Below are 20,395 nucleotides of genomic sequence, written 5' to 3'. Positions count from 1 at the left end.
AAACTTATTTGTTGGACCTTACCCAAACTTCATATGAGTTTATATGTGTACTCTTGTAAATGACGTCAAATCCTACTGTAAATGTTTTAATCTTTGCTATGTAAAATATTTCACTTTTTCTACGTTTACTACATCCACTCAAAAATAGGTAAGCGTAAACATTGACACTATTAAACGTATATCACAGCGGCACAATAGTTCCTATAAACCGAATTGTTTGAAGAGTGAAATGGTAATAATATTCACACGCGAAAAACTACTATGTTAGAGTCCACGACTTAGTACCAGTAATGACAGGATTGTGAACTAGTAATACAACAACAGGGTAAGAGTTATGTCATACAATAAAAACTGGAAACTGACTAGACCTGGATAATTCATAAAATATACTTTGTATACTTTGTGTTTACAATAGCGTAGCAAGTCAAGCTCCTTTTGTCATTTTTGTTCAAATTGAAATACCTATCATACAGATTTATTTGTTTTTGTTAGTAGTTGGTAACGATCGAAAACGTGTTTCAGTCTCTTGAATTGATAAACGTGATTGTTTTGTACACTGAGTCAGCTACATGAACCATTTATTTCTCTTAAAGTTTGTTATTCATGAATTCACATCCAATGAGCTTTATATATATTTCGAGTACAGACGGAAGAGGAAATAAACGAGTCGGCACCAATATCTCGAATTTTATGTTGTACTGATTCAAGGGTAATGTCTGTGGTGTCTAACCACCCATGTTTTATTGAGGGTTCATATAGTGTACATACTTGTGTTAAGGTGAGGCGACTCGACATCCTATATACATAATACACGAGGCGAGGATTTGTACAAATGTATGTCATACTGTGATACTATTAGCCAAAGGCCTTTTTTAAAGGTTCTCAAATTGAAATGATAAAAGTTAAAGGTGATGGTCTCGTGGTAAGAAATCATTTCACGGTTTACAACTTTCTGTTATTTACAGAAGACACGAATCCTCTCACAACCGTGTTGAATGCGTTCGATATTTAGAAAACTACTTGAAGGATAATAATTCAATTTACAGAGGTGTACGTTACATTACCCTACCACAAATACGAGGACTAGTAGGACACGACAAATGTCACTCAGGAACATCTCAAGACTTCTGGTTTTGTTTGACAACAATACCACTGGTGTAGATACTACCACTGGAATGTGAATCTTTATACAATACATATTGTTATTATTTATGTTTAAAGCCGCGATAGCTTTATTAAAGAATTTAAAACTGGTTTATCATTATTATTGCCAATTAACTCAAACGGACCTGACACCTTCCCTGTTTCCTGTTCAACAAATATTGCGACACCGGTAATTACCTTCGCTATGGTCTTCAAAGCTTGTGATTATTAAATGTTACCAAGCAGAATGAATTCTTTATGTCAAGATGAATTCGATAGAGACAAAGTTCTGATGTATAAGTTTACCTTTTCTTGTGATAATATGTTACTTAATTGTGCCAGCCAGACTCTAATATGATTCTGTTTTGATCTTTTGAGCATGAAATGTAAAAATAGATTCATACAATAAAGCATTATCAGTAAAACTCATTAGTTATATATTTAGTAACAAATATTGGTACAAAAAAAGGAAGTACGCTTAGTGCCCTGCTTTTCGTCATAAACGCTTATTCCCTTTAAGAATACGGCGAGACATAATAACGAAACACTGCAGTCCTAGTTTACCTGTAACGAAATGAGATAGATATTGAACCTTACTGAGACTACACCTAAACAAATACGACAGGATATGTGAGCAGGTGCACAAGGCTAGGAGCATGAACCCTGTATACAAACTTTACATTTAAGTCTAATTATCTGTGTCCTACTTACAAACAAACACTATGTATATCCAGTCGTAACGACCGTCTATACATTTGCAATATTGTAAGACACTATGTATACATGATTAATGTAAGATTGTCGGTGTATGTATGTAATATATATCTTAAACCTGAGTACGACTGGAATTCAACTGTTTAAATAACATACATTGTTCATTGTGATGTGATCAATCTTTGATATGACGTAACTATCAAATTTCTTATTTATCGTTTAACGACGAAATTCCACTGATTATATCAACATATTTTAATATCATTAGACTTTACTCATTTGATATAGACTGATATTGTTGTGCTTGGAAAAAGGTTCGGAGTACCATACTCAATCACCCGCCGCTGTTACTTGTCACCTAGAAGAATGTCGATATGAAAATGACAATAGTAGGTGTTGTTTGTAGACTTCGAAAGGGTTAACGACCCTCGGTTTGACATTAGCTGACATAATAAAAAAAAACATAATGCTGACATCACAATAACAGTTTTTCCATCACGACAAATAAATGTTTCCTAGATAATATTTTATGTTTACCTCATAAAATCAAAATTAAAGATCCCCTATCACTGCAAAACATGTTCAGATTTTGTTGAAAGAAGAATGTGAGTTAGTGCATTTTGCATAGATGTACGCAACATATTTATTTATTTCGAGACATTTTTTCAGTTAAGCTCGGAACATAATCTAAGATGTGTTTACTAGATTTTTTTTATTTGAATTACAGTGCCTTTTATAAATATTCATTGTCTTATGCTTATCTGTACCTCTCGCCGTTACGTCACGTTGATAGCTAACATACTTTTTGGAGCCTAAGAGAATTTTACTCGGGTCTGTAAAGCGACCGGGTCAACACTCTGATGGTGTACAGTCTGTGTGTGTCACAGCCTAGGGACAAGATGAAATATAATATGCTTATTGTTATAAATGTCTCTTTTGCCCATTAAATATGGGCACGTGACACTTTAAAAATGTCAAACCTGATATAAAACCTGAGTTATTGGGATAGGGGATAGCGGTGATGAACAGAGATACGATCAAAGGAAATTATATAGTTTACAAATAGACGACGATAAGGGCCCTACAGGACAGCAGTATAACAATAGGTAGGGATGTATAGTTCAAGGACTGGCTGACGAGATGTATATGATTTATGATAAAATGAGAAGTAAAAGTAAACGCCACATTGAAAAATATTGTGATACCAGAAACCTAAATGAATCTTTCAAAAATGTTACTTATTTGTCGCATGCTGATTAGGGGGCGATAACAATAATTTATCTGTATCCCGATGTTCGAACGTATTATGTGATGTTTTGCTCACGAGGCATTTAAGAAAACAAACTTGATCTGCCGTACAAATTGTAATGCTTCTGTTTATGCATATATATACTTTTCTTTTCCACCTCTTCGCTACTACTATCTTCCATCTCGTATTCTTTGCACACCTGCAGTAGTGTTTCGTGTGGCTATAAATGACCATTGTGATGACTCGTCCTCAGACCTCAATGCTACTTGAAGTAATAATGATATAACGTTGAGCTACCTTCTGCAACTTCAAATTTTATAGTACATTGTATGCTTAATAATTTTACCTTTTACAGAAAAGCTTCGTTGTTTGAACCACACTTTTATAAATAGTTCTACACAAAAACGTATTGAAAACTTTTTCGAATTGTTATTGTTTTTAGTTGATTGTGTGATGATACTTTAAATGGTAGGTACGAAAATTCTGAAATGCTATAGTAATTAATCGAATTAATTGTTTGCGAAGACAGAAATGACGTAAATCAGTATCTTTACGTGCTAGAATACGATGGCGATATGATATCTAACAAGACATTTGTAAATCATCTTTCGGGACTGCAACAAAATAGAACAATTAATTTGCTAGTGCTTGAATATGTTGTATCTGTCAAAAGGACTGTTTATTGGAGGTTTTATGGCAAGGAACATTCATTGCTTTGATCGCTAAATATATCAAAAGAAATGCGGAATTGCATATTTCATAACGACCACCAGGAAATGGTGTGTTAAATTCCAGAATGAATGACCGATTATTGTATGTCATAAAACAGACTTTCCTATTATGATGGTAATACGATGTCTTTATCTGATCGACTCGGTGCATTGGGTGTGAGATAGTATCGGATAGGAGATGTTTGTATATCACTCTTACTTCACCTTGAATACTGGCGGATATATTAGAAACAAGCGGTCTGTGACACGCCATTACATGGAAAACATAAAATTGAACGACAACATACCTGAAATGTTCAGTAAAGAATTCTAAAACATAACAAGATTCACACTCCTACTGAAAGAGAAGACGAGCAACCAGGTGATAATGCGTGTTAAAGTATTGGTCACAGTGGGCTCTTTGTGTTAAATCTCTACGATCGTTTATACGGATCTACTTAATAATACAAAGCACAGCCTAAGTACCCGTACTTGCTATACGGATAAGCTCAAATACGTATATACAAACACTCGGACCTACATATCGCTGTCTGTGCAATGTCTGAAATCTTGTACTATTAACAAAAAGATCGTACTTTATATTTTGATGTTCTTTTCATCTGTAATCTATCATATCAGGTACTATTGGTGAGCTCTGTCTCATGGAATCTAAAGTTTCTACTGAAAGGTTGAAAGGTTCCTCTCATTTCTGAATCCAGTATAAAGTCGCTATTGATAAAGTTTGTTTTTCTGTATGGAAAATGTTCAACTGAAGAGTTTTGGTTTCCCCTCAATTTCGTATCCAGTTATTTGTCAAATGAAGCTTCTATCGATAAGGCTGTCTGGTGTGTCTCTGTCTGTCTTTGGTCTCTATCCAGGCTCTATTCACAAAGAGTTGATGGTTTCTCCTCATTTTTGTTTGAAACAATATGTCAAGAAATGAAGTCGCCATTGATAATGACTGTCTATACAATGATTTCGAGTTGTAGTATTACTATTTTATACTTGTGGATAGTTTCAAGACACACATGTATAATTGTCATTTAGTACATACTAGGGCACAAAAGGATTATTAATAACTCTGTTTTGAAGAGATACACATGCAGTGCAGGATTACAGAGGGAATACGTTCGCACATACTTTACTTCGATCGATTGTCCATTCCATCCCAAGAGTATAAACGTGTATGTAAGATAAATACAGTACTACAGATTTAGAAATATCTCCTCTACTTCAAACGTAGTTTCGTTATTGAAGTCCGTCGGCTAACGCGCGTACGCACCGACGTCTATATTTCCACTTCCATCAAGCAGATAACTGTTCGTTAGATGTGAACGGTTCTGTATCCAATAGTTACTGATCATGCGGGACATACATTTCTTGCCTCTCAAATTGTGATTTGTCTTTCCTATCATTGTTGCTTGGTAAATTACTTAAAATTCGCGAATAACGTTTTTTCAATCGTTCTTCAAACTAGTTATTCGCGATTATTTCGAATCGAGAAAGAAACAGCAACGGTCATGCAGTAATAGTTAACTTGTACATTTCATTGATATGCGCGAGATGTTTGAATTGGCGATATATTATCACCGCGAAAAAACGCGAAGATTTCTTTTTCGCGGGGTTTAACTGATTTACAGTATCTAAAAGGTCAATGTCAGTGTTATTCATACGCAGTTACATCTTGTCATGCGTGGGACGCGTTTACTTATATCTTTATCAATGACAGTAGAGTATCATCTATTCTTTAATAAAATTAATTGACCTTGTAAAATGATGTCGTCAGAAATCATTTTAATTGCGGCTGATGTCCATCAACTTTCCCAGTTTAGAAATAAGAAGTAAATGTTCTGTCATCTATCACCTTATAATCTATTCCGCTTGTCTGAATAATGTCTACCGACTCTCCGTATGTTTAAATTTGTATTTAAATTACTTTTATTTATGTATTGTCTTCAGTATGACTCATTCTTCAATTAAATAAACATTTAATTCAAGAAATGAGTCAGTGCTGACTATAAACGTGTGACATAACGGTTAAGGACACGTGAAGGTGTTTAAGACGGCGGTACTATAATTGATGTACACCATAACACTATATCATGTGTACTTATGCCTTTGGGTACGCTAACATGAATGCTGACATTCTGCATTTGAAGCAGAAGAAGAGGGTGAATCAAACTAACGAGTTACCTATGTTTGTTTGGCATGTACATCCTTGTATATTGTCGAGGTGACCAGGAAGCTGCCAGTCGTACATATGACAAAAACACTTATTACACACATACACTACATTAAGTCGCTATTGATAAAGGGGTTTTTTTAAGGAAAAGGTTTGACTGAAGAGTTATGATTTCCCCTCAATTTCGTATCCAATCATATGTCTGTCTCTGTCTGTCTGTCTGTCAGACTCTATCCAGAGTATTACTTAAAATTCGCGAAAAAACGTTTTTGCAATCGTTCTTCAAACTGGTTATTCGACAATATTCTTACGACTATATATAGTCGTAAGAATAGCAAACAAAAAAATACAAACACGGCTCTAAATAAAAATTCTTGTATCTTGTAAATGCACACGTCATTTTATGTATTGCATGGTCGTCGAAAAACAATTTGCAGATGAAAAAAAAGTTAATTCATTAGCGTATATATTTGAACTATGACACAATTCAAGTATAGTACATATATGTCACAGTGAATCTTTTAGTATATGGAAAAAAATCATTATAACAGATGAAACGTCGATTACCATCTGTTTCTTTTAAAGGGGATTGCACATTGCAAACAATGTCTGTTTTGTGTGTAAAGTTACGACTTGTAGTCAAGATTTTATAACGTAACAAGTCACATGCAAATCACTTTTCAATAGCATCTGAACACTTTTGTTCTGAACTGTATTTTTGCTACACTCACACCGTATTATACGAGCAAATATTAACGTTTGGTAAAAGCTTTCAGAGAATCACCTGAAGTTTACACCGTCAGTTTACATTATTTCTGCGTTCTAACAACATGTGTGCGTTTACTGCAGTGTCGGAGGTCGATGCGTTCGTAACGATACGCATCAATCGTGTTATGTCTTATTCCTGACGAGTCACATTTTTTCTGGAAATAGATCCTGCAAAACAAAATCTTTACATGTTTGACGTGAATGCAATAGAAAAAAAACCATGGTGATTGATGGTTGATTAGGCGTCTGAGCGCCTGGAACCTTGACTGTATTTGTATTCCGTCGTCTGAGGAAAGGTATGATGTCCACGGTTAGTACGAATACGCCTAAAGCGAATTAACGAACACGACAACTGATTTTAATTCTTTTACTCAGTTTCATATCTTCGTTTCTTCATTCAAATAAAGGAAAATATCTTTATAACGATTTTGCCATCATAAACATTTCCGCCATAATTGTCTTTCCAGGTGTCCCAAAAGCAGTTGGATATTTCGTGTGCACGCTTAATAACTGAGAAATCGAATAAGCTGGACGGACTGACGATTAGGCAAATTGAGTAAAAGTAAGTAATAACGTGTGGAGATAATGGGATATTGTTGTTCACACTTTTAAATAGCTGAGTCACGGTACCAGGTGTAACTGTCCTACTACTTGTAGTTACATTTCCCATGATAAGATAGCAAATATGAGTATGTAATTCATCTTTTGTCAATGGAAAGATTTGACACATTATGTAAGCTGAATAACGGATTTTGTGTACATGTTATGTTACATGTTCATTTTAAGCATATTTTCCATTGAATTATTACGCCCGTAGAATTTCGGATGCGTAGAAATACCAGCTTTAAAATACCTGGGGCAGTAAACGTCGAATACACCGACGCTTAAAACACAATCCAACAATTAAACTAATATACTATTTGATCATTCATTTGTTACCAGTTTGGCCTTAAATTGTATTAAACAAATAACATCCTAAAGACTTAAAACAAGTTCGCATCATGGCCGTGTGCTGGAATGTTGTTTTTCTAAAGCTTATAACCTATACAGTGTAAGTTGATCTATTAATGAAAACATTGTAAGGGCCTACCTGCTTTGAGTATGAACTTCAAAGTGATAGAACACATATACGTAAAGTACATACCAGGGGGTCACAAAGGTAGAATCCAAGCCTTGTCTATTCAGCAATCTCTACAAGGTCTAAAAACGACTTCACTTGAATGAAATTCTAAACCCGAGTCATGTTATCACAAGATCTTAGATAAATTTTATGTTTAAGTGTGTTTGTGTTGGTATTTATAACTGTATTAAAGTAAGGCAGCTGTTAAGGAATTGACTTCACGATGCAAGTTCAATCCTTAATTGTAGATGTTGTTTTTCTTTCAAACCAACAATTCTTAATGAACAACGAACAGAATTTACTTAAACATACAAACAAACACATTTATGAATTACATCATCTCCTACAGGTTTCATCTCTCCCAACATTTGGTTTATGTTTTGGGTACCTTAACAGTGGGAAATTATCTCACCGGCGGGACGTCGCAGCATCTTTATTTACTTTTGTTCGTGTGGGAGAAAATAAATTTCCTACTAGATTAACAAAAATCAAAATGATGATTAACTCTGGCTCTCGTTGGCTGTTAATTCTAACCGATCATCATGGCTTGATATCTCCGTTATACTATTTACCATGACATATTATAAAATGTAATAATGCAACGCAATAGTGATTTTCTTAAAATGATTGTGCATTAAACTAATGCATTTTTTATGTACCTGCCAACAGATGTTTATTTGACCAAAGCGACAAGGGAAAGTATTTGAAAGAAGAAATATATACAAGACATTGACAGATTTTGTATAGGCATATACTTCATTTGGTTCTTATAAAAGTACTATGATGAAGTAAAACATTCTTTTGAAAGGTATAGGTGTTCATCTTTATGGAGTACTTAGCTATACATGTTATTAGGTAAATATTGTCTGGAAAGTGTACATTAAAAGTCAAGTACGATGTATCGTGCGAGTATCTTATTTTATCTTTATCCGCAAGATGATCAGATCTAAGAAAAAATCGAACGACTCTATTAGATCACAAACTACGAAAAGTACCACGCATTTTTACATGCTCGCGGAAAAAAACCCAACAGAAATTAGATTCGGAACAAATTTGCGATATTTGCGATACGCGTACATGATCTGATTTACAGTACACAGGTTTTTGCGTGACAAAATGCGTTACGCGTATACGTTATAGAATGCTTTTATATAAACTGTTTTATCATTCACTGAGAACTGGTATTTGCATACTGATATGAACTCTTACCTCATTTATCTAAATGTGCAATTCACGTTTAAACAGTCACCTTTTAACTATTGCTACTGTTTCCTATTGACCTTCAACATTTGCTTGCTACTACCTACACAGGTATAATAGACGACTTTCTGTGAACAAACTAACCCCCGTGTTATTTACACTGAACAGGGGTATATTTTCACACAATCATTACAACATTTGTCGTGTGCAAACACCCCCGTTATTAAGTGTATATGATTTAGACTATAGCTGTAATTCCGGCACACCTTTACCGGACCTATGTTTACCTTGTAATACAGACTTTAATTGAATTCAAAAGTTAAGAAATTGTTCGTCATTCATATAGAAAAATACTGACAAGAAACTGACAAAGGTATACGATTACACAACAACCATTTAATTAATGCTTAAACCTGAAAGATGAATGTGTGATGTTACTTTTAAGACGAATTACGTATATGTATAAACAAATTAGTGGAATAGTTTTGGGACAAATAGAAGATTAATGCGATAATATGCCACCACGATGTAAGTAGATACAGAGATGAAGGTTACCTGCTTTTGTAAATCATTTTCATCATGTATTTATGTTTCGGCAGTATTTTCCGATAATATTTTAAGTTAAATTAATTGTATATTATTGTCTCTTGATGATATTTAAATATTATCGCCAAAGTTATTTGTTAAGGTTTGAATGAAACTGACGACACTCGATTATATCAACCTTCGGCAGAAGACCCACACGGATTCAGCAGACAGTTTATAACATTGTAGAATTGTAAACATTTAAGATATACTCCATATCCATTGTACAATAGAGCAAGCCTTATGTCATTTATGTATGAAATAGCAAGGACAACACATTGTATACACTTAATTTGATCCTCAGAAAGGATGCATAAATCTAGAAACAAATATGACAAATTATTCTTATTATATATTCCTAATTACATGCGCTGGTCATCGATACATTGACATTTAAAATAAATGCCCACCGATAGGAACTACATGTATTCGCATTTAGGCTTAAACATGTGAACAAAGAATACTTGTTTTATCTTTGCAAAGTCTTTAGATGCATTATCTTATCCATACGGAAATTGAACCATTGGATGGAAGTTCTGTTAATCAATCGATTGTATTCGTAACACAAAATTAAAGTATGCATGCTGCTCGAATCTGATGGTGATGATAATAAAAAGACTTTTAATGAGTTTGTTGTTTTCAGAGCACACGTGTGATCCCGTGTTATCTTCTGAATTGATTTTTGTCACCTGTACATGTCATACTACTCACCTGCACAAGTTAATCCAAGGAAAAACACCATATAAATCCACATTTTGATTGAATTCGTTCACTTTGTAGACAAACTGTATGTTAACTGGTTTAATTTTCACATCGAAGCAGGTAAAATCCCCACAATAGTGGCATAGAAAAGCTCAGGTGTTACATTATGTGTAAGGTGTATCAGTGGAGCTCTCTAATGATAGCAAATCTCTCGTCTGCCCACTACACACCGCACGTTCTACAGACGTGTCACGTGACCTGGTTTACGACGATACAAAATGGCGGCTGTATATAATTTAGTGCCCGGATCGGATGGCCAAGTCTGCATGGATGTTATTAGACGGGTGTATTGTTATTAAAGTATGAACGGAAAGCGTCAAAGCGGTCAGATGTGACGAAAACGTGGTTAGGCTGTTCACTGTTTTGTGTATAATAGGATATCTTCTTTCTTTGAGAGTATAGGTAGATCTTTGCACAAGATTTTATCTACTTTTATTTTTTTAAACTTTGTAGTGCATACGAATTAGTTCAGTTACCCATATGCGAGTCCTCTGTAGGTATGTATTGTTTCTGTTACTTAATATCACCCACCGGTTTTAGTGTAGTGGAATAGAAAACTACAGGTATCAGCACCTACTTTAAAATACACAGGTGTGCAACTACCTCTAGATTTTAATCATGGTTTTGCACCTTTCTAGGGTTGACTAATGTTCGACTGTAAGCCCCCTTGAGGCAGCACGTGTGCAATGGGTTTTAAGATATAAACCCCCAGGTGATGACTTGAGTCGAATACATTAACCATATTACGACAACCAAGCTGCAGATTATTACAGTTGTATTTGTATGTCTGGAGGGTTGTCTAGGGCGCTGTATAACTAAGATGTATAGTGATGCAGAAAAGGTTTGATTTTTATAGCAGTTGGCGAAGAAATTAAACCAGACTTGCGTAACAGCTTATTACACGCTGAGCGGAAGGATGTGCAGAGCCACCGATTTGAAAAATGTGTGATAAATTTATGTTGCTAATTAGCTCTATGAGAATAGCATCGGCAGGGAAGATATTCCGATCTCGGTATATGCTTTTACGTGCGTGTTTCCTTTGAAGTATGCCTGCTCACTTTGTACTCAACAGGCGTTTTATTTGCGGTATCGACCCCCTCCCCAATCCACTTCTCCAAACCTCCTTCCCATCCTTTTCACTTTTGCTCCTCTTTCCCAACAATTGCATGACATAAAAAAGCAAAAGAATGTTTCCGGTCAGATCTGAAGATGAAACGCTTTCTCGACTCCCAGCCCTATTTTTATCAGAATTTTTTTCTCGGATGAAAACTAATTCCACCCATCAACACAAGGGAAAATGTTCTTTGTGTGCACGGTCCTGTTATGTTTATATCCGTGAGGAACAATTCGTTTATTACTCAGCCATAAGGTGTTCATAGATGATAAAAATTACGATTTCCTTTGAGTCTTCTATTTTGTTGTAAATATATACACTCATTCATTTATGCTTTACTGTAAATAAAAATGTAGACACGGGAATGATTTAAAAATCATTTGACAACAAACGCGATAAGTTTGTTGTGTCGGCCCATCACGCGGAGCACCAATTAGTGAGGGAGGATGCACGGTCGATGGTTTATTTACGTTTCATTCGAATGCAGTAAACTATAGCTCAGAATATATTCGTTTTCTAGCAACGTATGCTTTCATGAAAAGATATATACATCAATTAGAACGTTAAGATCTACATAACATTAACAAGTATATTGCTACAGGCCGTGTGGCAACTTTAGTGCTACAGAACTTGTATGTTTAGAGCTAAAAGCCTTGTAGCAGGTTTCGTATGATTAATCATGTAGCAGGTTTAGTGTTATAGACCATGTAGCAGGTTTAGTGTTAAAGACCATGTAGCAGGTTTAGTGTTATATTCCATGTAGCAGGTTTCGTGTTATAGACCATGTAGCAGGATTAGTGTTATAGACCATATAGCAGGTTTCGTATTATAGACCATGTAGCAGGTTTAGTGTTATATTCCATGTAGCAGGTTTCGTGTTATAGACCATGTAGCAGGATTAGTGTTATAGGCCATATAGCAGGTTTCGTATTATAGACCATGTGGCAGGTTTTGTTTTATAGACCATGAAGCAGGTTTCGTATTATAGACCATGTAGCAGGTTTCGTAGTATAGACCATGTAGCAGGTTTCGTTTTATAGACCATGTAGCAGGTTTCGTGTTATAGACCGTGTAGCGGGTTATGTGTTATAGACCATGTAGCAGGTTTAGTGTTGTAGACCATGTAGCAGGTTTCGTATTATAGACCATGTGGCAGGTTTCGTTTTATAGACCATGTAGCAGGTTTCGTGTTATAGACCGTGTAGCGGGTTATGTGTTATAGACCATGTAGCAGGTTTCGTATTATAGACAATATAGCAGGTTTCGTATTATAGACCATGTAGCAGGTTTCGTATTATAGACCATGTAGCAGGTTTCGTGTTATAGACCATGAAGCAGGTTTCGTATTATAGACCATGTAGCTGGTTTCGTGTTATAGACAATGTAGCAGGTTTAGTGTTATAGACCATGTAGAAGGTTTCGTGTTATAGACCATGTGGCAGGTTTCGTGTTATAGACCATGTAGCAGGTTTAGTGTTATAGGCCATGCAGCAGGTTTCGTATTTTAGACAATATAGCAGGTTTTGTGTTATAGACCATGTAGCAGGTTTCGTATTATAGACCATGTGGCAGGTTTTGTTTTATAGACCATGTAGCAGGTTTCGTATTATAGACCATGTAGCAGGTTTCGTAGTATAGACCATGTAGCGGGTTTCGTTTTATAGACCATGTAGCAGGTTTCGTTTTATAGACCATGTAGCAGGTTTAGTGTTATAGACCATGGAGCACGTTTCGTATTATAGACCATGTAGCAGGTTTAGTGTTATAGACCATGGAGCACGTTTCGTATTATAGACCATGTGGAAGGTTTCGTTTTATAGACCATGTAGCAAGTTTCGTATTATAGACAATGTAGCTGGTTTCGTAGTATAGACCATGTAGCGGGTTTAGTGTTATAGACCATGTAGCAGGTTTCGTATTATAGACAATGTAGCTTGTTTCGTATTATAGACCATGTAGCAGGTTTCGTATTATAGACCATGTAGCAGGTTTAGTGTTATAGACCATGAAGCACGTTTCGTATTATAGACCATGTGGAAGGTTTCGTTTTATAGACCATGTAGCAAGTTTCGTATTATGGACAATGTAGCTGGTTTCGTAGTATAGACCATGTAGCGGGTTTAGTGTTATAGACCATGTAGCAGGTTTCGTATTATAGACAATGTAGCAGGTTTTGTATTATAGACCATGTAGCAGGTTTCGTATTATAGACCATGTAGCTGGTTTCGTGTTATAGACAATGTAGCAGGTTTAGTGTTATAGACCATGTAGAAGGTTTCGTTTTATAGACCATGTGGCAGGTTTCGTGTTATAGACCATGTAGCAGGTTTCGTATTATAGACCATGTAGCAGGTTTAGTGTTTTAAACAATGTAGCTTGTTTCGTAATAGAAGTTGCACTTCAGGCAGTGTAGGAGATTTCTTGAAACAGTTCTGCTTCCTGCTACGTAATAGTTTGGAAATCACCCCAATCAATATTCCCTGTTACACCAACCCTTGGTCTATTTTATACATTTAATATTAATGTTCCAGTGGAGATGTAATTGTGAATATGGCTGCATAGATATGACAAAGGATGTTAAAAGGAACACGACGGCAGGCATAAACAAAATACCCCCATTACAACAAATCAAATTTTACGGTAGCTTCTTGCAATGTTGCAATTTAATACAGAAATGCAATTTCGTCAAAATATCAGGTTTTCAGACGTTGTTAGCGTTTCTTACTACATATTTCATTTGGATTCATGATCTATCGGTTGTTGGTTGAAAGTGTCTTCTTTGCCTACCTTTGTCTTTAAATATCGATTTTGATGTCAGTTTTCAGCGGTAGTATTTTTATACCTGGTAGCTGACCCTCTGGTTTAGTTTGTTCCTTTCTGTAATGATGTATCCTTGTGAAATAATGTGGCATTGTGTATTTCATCTTTGTAATTTGACGTTGTGGTGTTTTGATCCATTGATATGATATTTTGTGTCCTCATGTTGTGATATAGTTTATCTTTGTGTGTTGATGGCACCTGACAGTAACCCTTTTCATCGACGTCATTTTAGTAATGATTTCTACTGAACACTAATCACTATCAAATACCAAAAGTGCTGACATCCGCTCTCATTTTCTGAAAAAGAATATTTTCTGGTTTAAAGAATATCGTTTCATGGAATCGTTTTGTTGTATAAGCAAACACACTTGAACATTATTATTAACATGTATACTATATAATAATAAGAAAAAGTGAGGATAAAACTACCTGAAATGTTTGGAAAAAATTTGTTCTATTTCATTGCAAGATGTTTTATGTATCATTTATGTATCATCGAGCTGCTTTTAGTGACATTCATTTTTCATAAATTCCAGGTGGAATCACAAATGGCGCACTTCATGTTCAATTTGTAAGCTTCTATTTGACTTTATATTGGTTATGAATATCCACTGAAGGCAGATCAATCATCTCTATATTTACAAATCGAATAATTGCAATCAGAGCTGATCTATTTACCACTGTATGCTATTGTCACTGTATTATCCTACCAAATGGTATGGCCTGATTGTTATCATCATTAGGACATTATAATGGTAACGTTTAATACCACCGAACCTCTATGGAAGATGACTTCTATTCTATCAATTAGCATACACGACTAATACGCTTATCTAAACTGAATGTCGAATTGCTGAACATCAACATAGGTTTGACATCTAATGTATATTTCAAAACTGTTAAGTACGGGTATTAAAATGCTTCCAATTGGCATTCATGACGAATCAACATGAAGAGCATGTAGGTATAAATATAGGCTAATAATGCAAACTAAAAGCCTAACAACATAAACACTTATATTTGTGATACTTAACCTTTCTACACTTAAGTGAATGTCACCTCCATTTGTTGGAATTAGTATAATAACAATGGCTGGCAATATGATGAATACAAAAGAATGGCAGATTATACACGATCTATATAGGAGAGCATGATTGTGTTAGATTTACCTTCATATACAGTAAACTGGTGATCGACACTTTTAGGTCTGACGCTGTGGCTAATACAAATATACAAATACAGGTATCACCACTAGGAGTGAATGGCACTAACACGGCACGGAAAACGTTCAAGTTTCTAGAACGTCAATCGTTCACACATATGGCAATCGATTTATTGTAAAACTATGGCAGTTTTGGTATACCTGTGTATATTACGTGTATATTATTAACGATGCGGGGGTACAAATATACCATTAAACAGATGTCCCGAAAACATTTTAGTTTTACTGTTTTGTATTAGTTATGAACGGATGTGTCGATAGCTAGATGCACTTAATGTTTCCTAGTTTTAAGATAAGTGACATTGATTTTCGTGAATTTATAAAGACAGGAAACGTGTCTGTGTAATGTGTATTAAGTGTACCGGTTGCCGTGAATTGACAGTTATGGCGACATTTCCGTATTAGCTTTCCGTGATCCAAACTCGTTGAACTCAAAGGTTTCACTAGATGTAATGATACAGTAAGTATGGCAACAACATCAATGAAATTGGTACTGTTGAACGATTTTGTTTCACATTGAATTACCGAACACTTTCTTTGTATACTGCTATTTGTGTGCTTAATGATAACTAACTAGTTCGCCTAGTGATTAATTCGCGATTTACAGATAGCATGCTTTAATGATTTTAAGTGATCATTCGCGAAATGATCTTATCCCAAAAATCATAGATTTTAGTAAATGGAACAAAGGTTTTCGAAAGTATAAATACATTGCACTACCGACGATACCAAATGTATCATAATTGGTTTCGTGCCGTAGGAAATACAAGGATATAAGAAAATATGTTTACATCATCACTGATTATTAATTACAGATATAGTTGGTATGACCATGATACAATGTTCCAATGTTAATAGAGATCCGTGGACAATGATGAATCTCCACGTACTTCTGAAATTGAAACTCATGATTAATGTTTGTCGTAGTGAACAATTCTAGATGTTATGCAATATATTTGGATAGGCAGTTTACGTAGCCAGGGGTTTGTATCGGAAAAGCTTCAATATACTCAGTAAACATTTTACGGGTTTTTTGCCATGACCTAATTTCCCGTTATGTAATTGTTATTGTCTGCCATGAATGATGTTCATCTTGACCTGAACGCAGCAGTTGTGTCTAAGATCAGTGGTGAATGGGAAACTTTCATAGTGTTAGTAGGAGACCTGATGACTGTATTCCCCTTCTAATCTTCCGGAACGCATGGTTTCGCGTGCAGTTATTTGTGGTGGTCATGACGTTTTTGCTTTTGTTGAGTGTACCCTCAGTTCCACAGATCTTTCATCGATTTTGAATTCAGATTTTGTTATTGTGTGTTGACGTGTTTTTTTTTATTCATATCAAAGGAATAATTGTGCAGTAATTGTCCTTGGTAGGTGTATAGTATATGTGGTTTTTGTTAGAAAACACAAGACATATCGGAGCATTGCAATGAACGTATTCTAAACTTATGGTGCATGCTTGTTGTATTGAACCGTTATGGTTTGAGCCTATGGGATTGTGTTTACATCATCAGCTAACTTTTGAAATAACATCTTCTTTAGAACCTTTGCGAAGGGGGTATAAATAAGATATCAAACGACTTGTTGAATTTATAATGTTTTGGAATCGTGATACTTGCTTGCCTCTTAGCATACTCAGTTTTTCAATTTTATAAGTAAATAATCGTAGCCATTTTCAAGGTTACGCCTTTAGATATCTAAATCTTAAATGACATATTCATGAGCCGAGAAGGTTGTTATAATGGAGGGCTATCGTGTTTCTTTAATATAAATGACATTCACAACATTATCAAGGTCACAAGTGTCAAATATGGTAATCATTTTCAAATTACGTTACAAAATTGAGGCCTAGAGTCAAGATATTTGACATATAACTTGTTGTGCTGATGGTGGTTAAGTTTGTTCAAATAAATGTATTTACTCACTTTCAAAGTCACAAGAGGCAGATGTGTTAATAATAAAAATGTGAGTAGTAACGGTCTTTGGGCAATGTGTACGAACACACACTCAGAGATATTTGTTTTGTATTCACATTACAATACAATCTTGCATTCCTCTGTTAGCTGATCCTGCAGATCATATTTTTGCAATTTAAGCATTGCCTCTTTAGTGAATTCCTGTGTATCGGGTGTCCTGTTCGTATAATGTTTCCTGCTCGTGTACCCGGGGACTCTCCAACAAACACCGGGTTTATCTCAGGTCAGGGATCATTGACGGAGATCTGTTCTCTTCATATTGTGTTATATCCTGTCCTTGTGGTAATGTTACTTAAGAAATAATCAACCTATACGTGTGTATTAATGTGGAATATATAATGAAAATGAGAAAAAGTGTTGGAAAAATATAAAGCCGCTTGCAGCCCAAGTTGATTATTTCCCAACATTTTCGAAACCTGAGGTATATTTCCCAATATACTATACAAGCATGTGTTGATTATATCTATTTTGCCTAGTTGAATGTAATGAGAGCCTCTGAGGAGATCAACTCTAATGACGGCATTGTGGAACCAGTAAACTTGTAAAATACTATGTCCCGGACTCCTGTCGGCTGCATGACTCGACTAGTGCCCCCTCTTATTAGTGTGAAGTTCATGACAGTGGAGAAAATCCATACCATTTCCCAGAAAGCAGCTGCATTATTGCGATAATGGGAACTAAATATTTATCACTATTTAAGCTCTAATAATAAGTATTATGCATTTATACAAATCTCCCAAAATAACTTTACCTAAAGCAAAACGACTGTAATCATTAATCACGCTATGCTGTAATACCTAACAAGTATCATCAACATTGTCATCGCTGGTGGATAGCAAACCACATATATAAGAGAAGATATTTGTAAAAAAAATGATATTTAATGATTATATGCATGAATTGATGCTACATACTTAATCGGTAATGGCGAAGAATAAGCATTACAGACGTAATAGTGTTACTAGTTTTCATATCAATACAATGTTACCGTGACACGAAAAGATAAACAATACAAATCAAAAATGAAATCATATGATTAATTTTAAAGTAGTACCTACACAGACGATTATCCTTATAGTATAGGGTCATCAATCCAAGAGATTGTTTTACCTGGGGGTTTATATTTTCGAAGCCGCTAACGTCATATGACGACAGTGCCCAATGTTGGTATGGCCACATATAGGCTATATATTAACCTACAGTCTCACCTGACGCATGACAACGAGTCACATGATGGTGTGCTGAGGAAAACCACAATGTGATGAAAGAGTAGATAAGATAGGACGATATGATAGAGATACAAAATCTAGCAAAATACTGAATAAAATACAAATTCAACAGGAAGTGCTAGCTCTTCATACAGTTTTCCCCTTGTTTGCATTCATATCAACGATGTATGAAAGCGAACTGAAACCCATAACTTTAATTTATTTCACCTTGAATGGAAATGTTTTTATTGCCGTCTCTATTAGATTTGCGTTAGGTAGGCTACCATTTGTTTTGTGTCCCGTAATATTTTACTTCAATATGTTCCAACACGTTTCTCCAATACTTCACAAAGACTCCATAATAGATACCTGTAAGTAAGTATACTCCCTATACTTCACAGATGTTCGTCAACTACTGCTAAGTTAACGAACGTTTGAGGATCCGCAGCCTTTGTTAGTCATCACCCCTAAATCTCTTACTGCATATTACTTAATTTGTGTGTGAATTTTATTTCGCGATATGTGCATGTTCGCTTTATTCGCAAATACTTCAATTTGCATTTTAGATATTGTAATCTCAATATTGACGGTTATTATCTCTGGAAATATATTTTCGCCTAAAATTTTATTTCGCGATTGAATCTTCTCGTGAATGTAAATGGATTTACAGTGAGTGTATATAAGAAATGTTGGTAAAGTGGCCATAACTGCTGAGATCAAATTTTAATGTGCTGAACGAATGTATTTGGTGCTTTATCATATATATTACGTATGGATTTCAATCCACCTCGTTAAGTATTTAATTTCCGTATAAACATTATCCTGACGGTATCGTCATATCGCGTGTTGGTTCGTCTGTGTCATTTTACCCTGTCCAAGATATAAATAAAGTTATCTGAATACAGCCAAACTACCCGTGGGTGGGGGCCTGTTACGTTACGTCCTGTCAAATATTTAGACCGGCATTGTTCGGTGTTTGATTAAAACTGTCAAAAATGTGACGAATTAACAAAACATGGTCAGTTTATCAGATAGTGTATATTTCAGGACCGGAATTTTGTGCGGGTAACGGGTCATGGGTTCAAGTCTCGAAGGAGATATTGTATGTCCGTATTGTCAATTTGACGGTGCTATCAGCGGGAGCTGACAGACTGGGTGTGTCAATCACTCCTTTACCAATATATAAGTATTATTGTACCTTGTATACAGCGTGGCATGAATCGTTGAGACTTGTACGTATACGTGTAAATGTTAAAGTCCAGGCCGTTCTAGTCACACCCTTACTGAACAACATTACCAACTTTATATTGGGCTGTCGTTATAATGGCATGAGTTATACCTGTGAGATTTTAGTAACTACTATGATAAAACAGTTGTAACAAACTTGCTTAATATAAAACAGATGATTTTTTTTTTAAATCTTTGTAATTTTTGTAATGTAAAACGTAATATGCATGAATGTTTTGACTTGGATACAAAATAATAACAATTACCAAACGGTATATGCATGACAGGGATATAAAATGAACACCGTCAGATATATGAGACAAACATAATCTTATTTGTTCTTTTTAAAATTATAAAATTAAAACATTAAATTGACCATTCCTATAAACAAAATG

The 20,395-nt window shown here is 35.2% G+C and overlaps 2 protein-coding genes across 6 annotated transcripts in view; one reads left to right on the top strand and one right to left on the bottom strand.

Moving 5' to 3' along the window:
* LOC110443738 overlaps positions 1–10,635 on the bottom strand; it is a 30,822-nt gene extending 20,187 nt beyond the window's left edge. Inside the window, exon 1 of the mRNA XM_021488119.1 lies at positions 10,383–10,635. Within this exon, the coding sequence (XP_021343794.1) occupies positions 10,383–10,425 (43 nt within the window). The 5' untranslated portion in view covers positions 10,426–10,635. The remainder of the gene's footprint in view (positions 1–10,382) is intronic.
* Positions 1–20,395, top strand: part of LOC110443739 — a 58,916-nt gene that overhangs the window by 25,580 nt on the left and 12,941 nt on the right. Inside the window, exons 1-2 of one of the 5 annotated variants that reach the window (XM_021488121.1) lie at positions 7,042–7,076; positions 7,234–7,328. The exons of 1 other annotated variant lie outside the window; for it this stretch is intronic. The gene's annotated coding sequence lies outside the window, so the exon portion shown is untranslated. Of the gene's footprint in view, positions 1–7,041; positions 7,077–7,233; positions 7,329–10,810; positions 10,836–10,901; positions 10,931–20,395 lie in introns of those variants that run through there. 3 more of the 5 variants (XM_021488120.1, XM_021488124.1, XM_021488123.1) reach the window with 3 other exon arrangements.

The sequence above is a fragment of the Mizuhopecten yessoensis genome, unplaced genomic scaffold (genome assembly GCF_002113885.1).
Source record: "Mizuhopecten yessoensis strain PY_sf001 unplaced genomic scaffold, ASM211388v2 scaffold716359, whole genome shotgun sequence".
In the NCBI taxonomy this organism is placed as follows: Eukaryota; Metazoa; Mollusca; class Bivalvia; order Pectinida; family Pectinidae; genus Mizuhopecten; species Mizuhopecten yessoensis.
The sequence above is the reverse complement of the archived record's forward strand: the minus strand, read 5'-3'. Positions and strand labels throughout refer to the sequence as shown.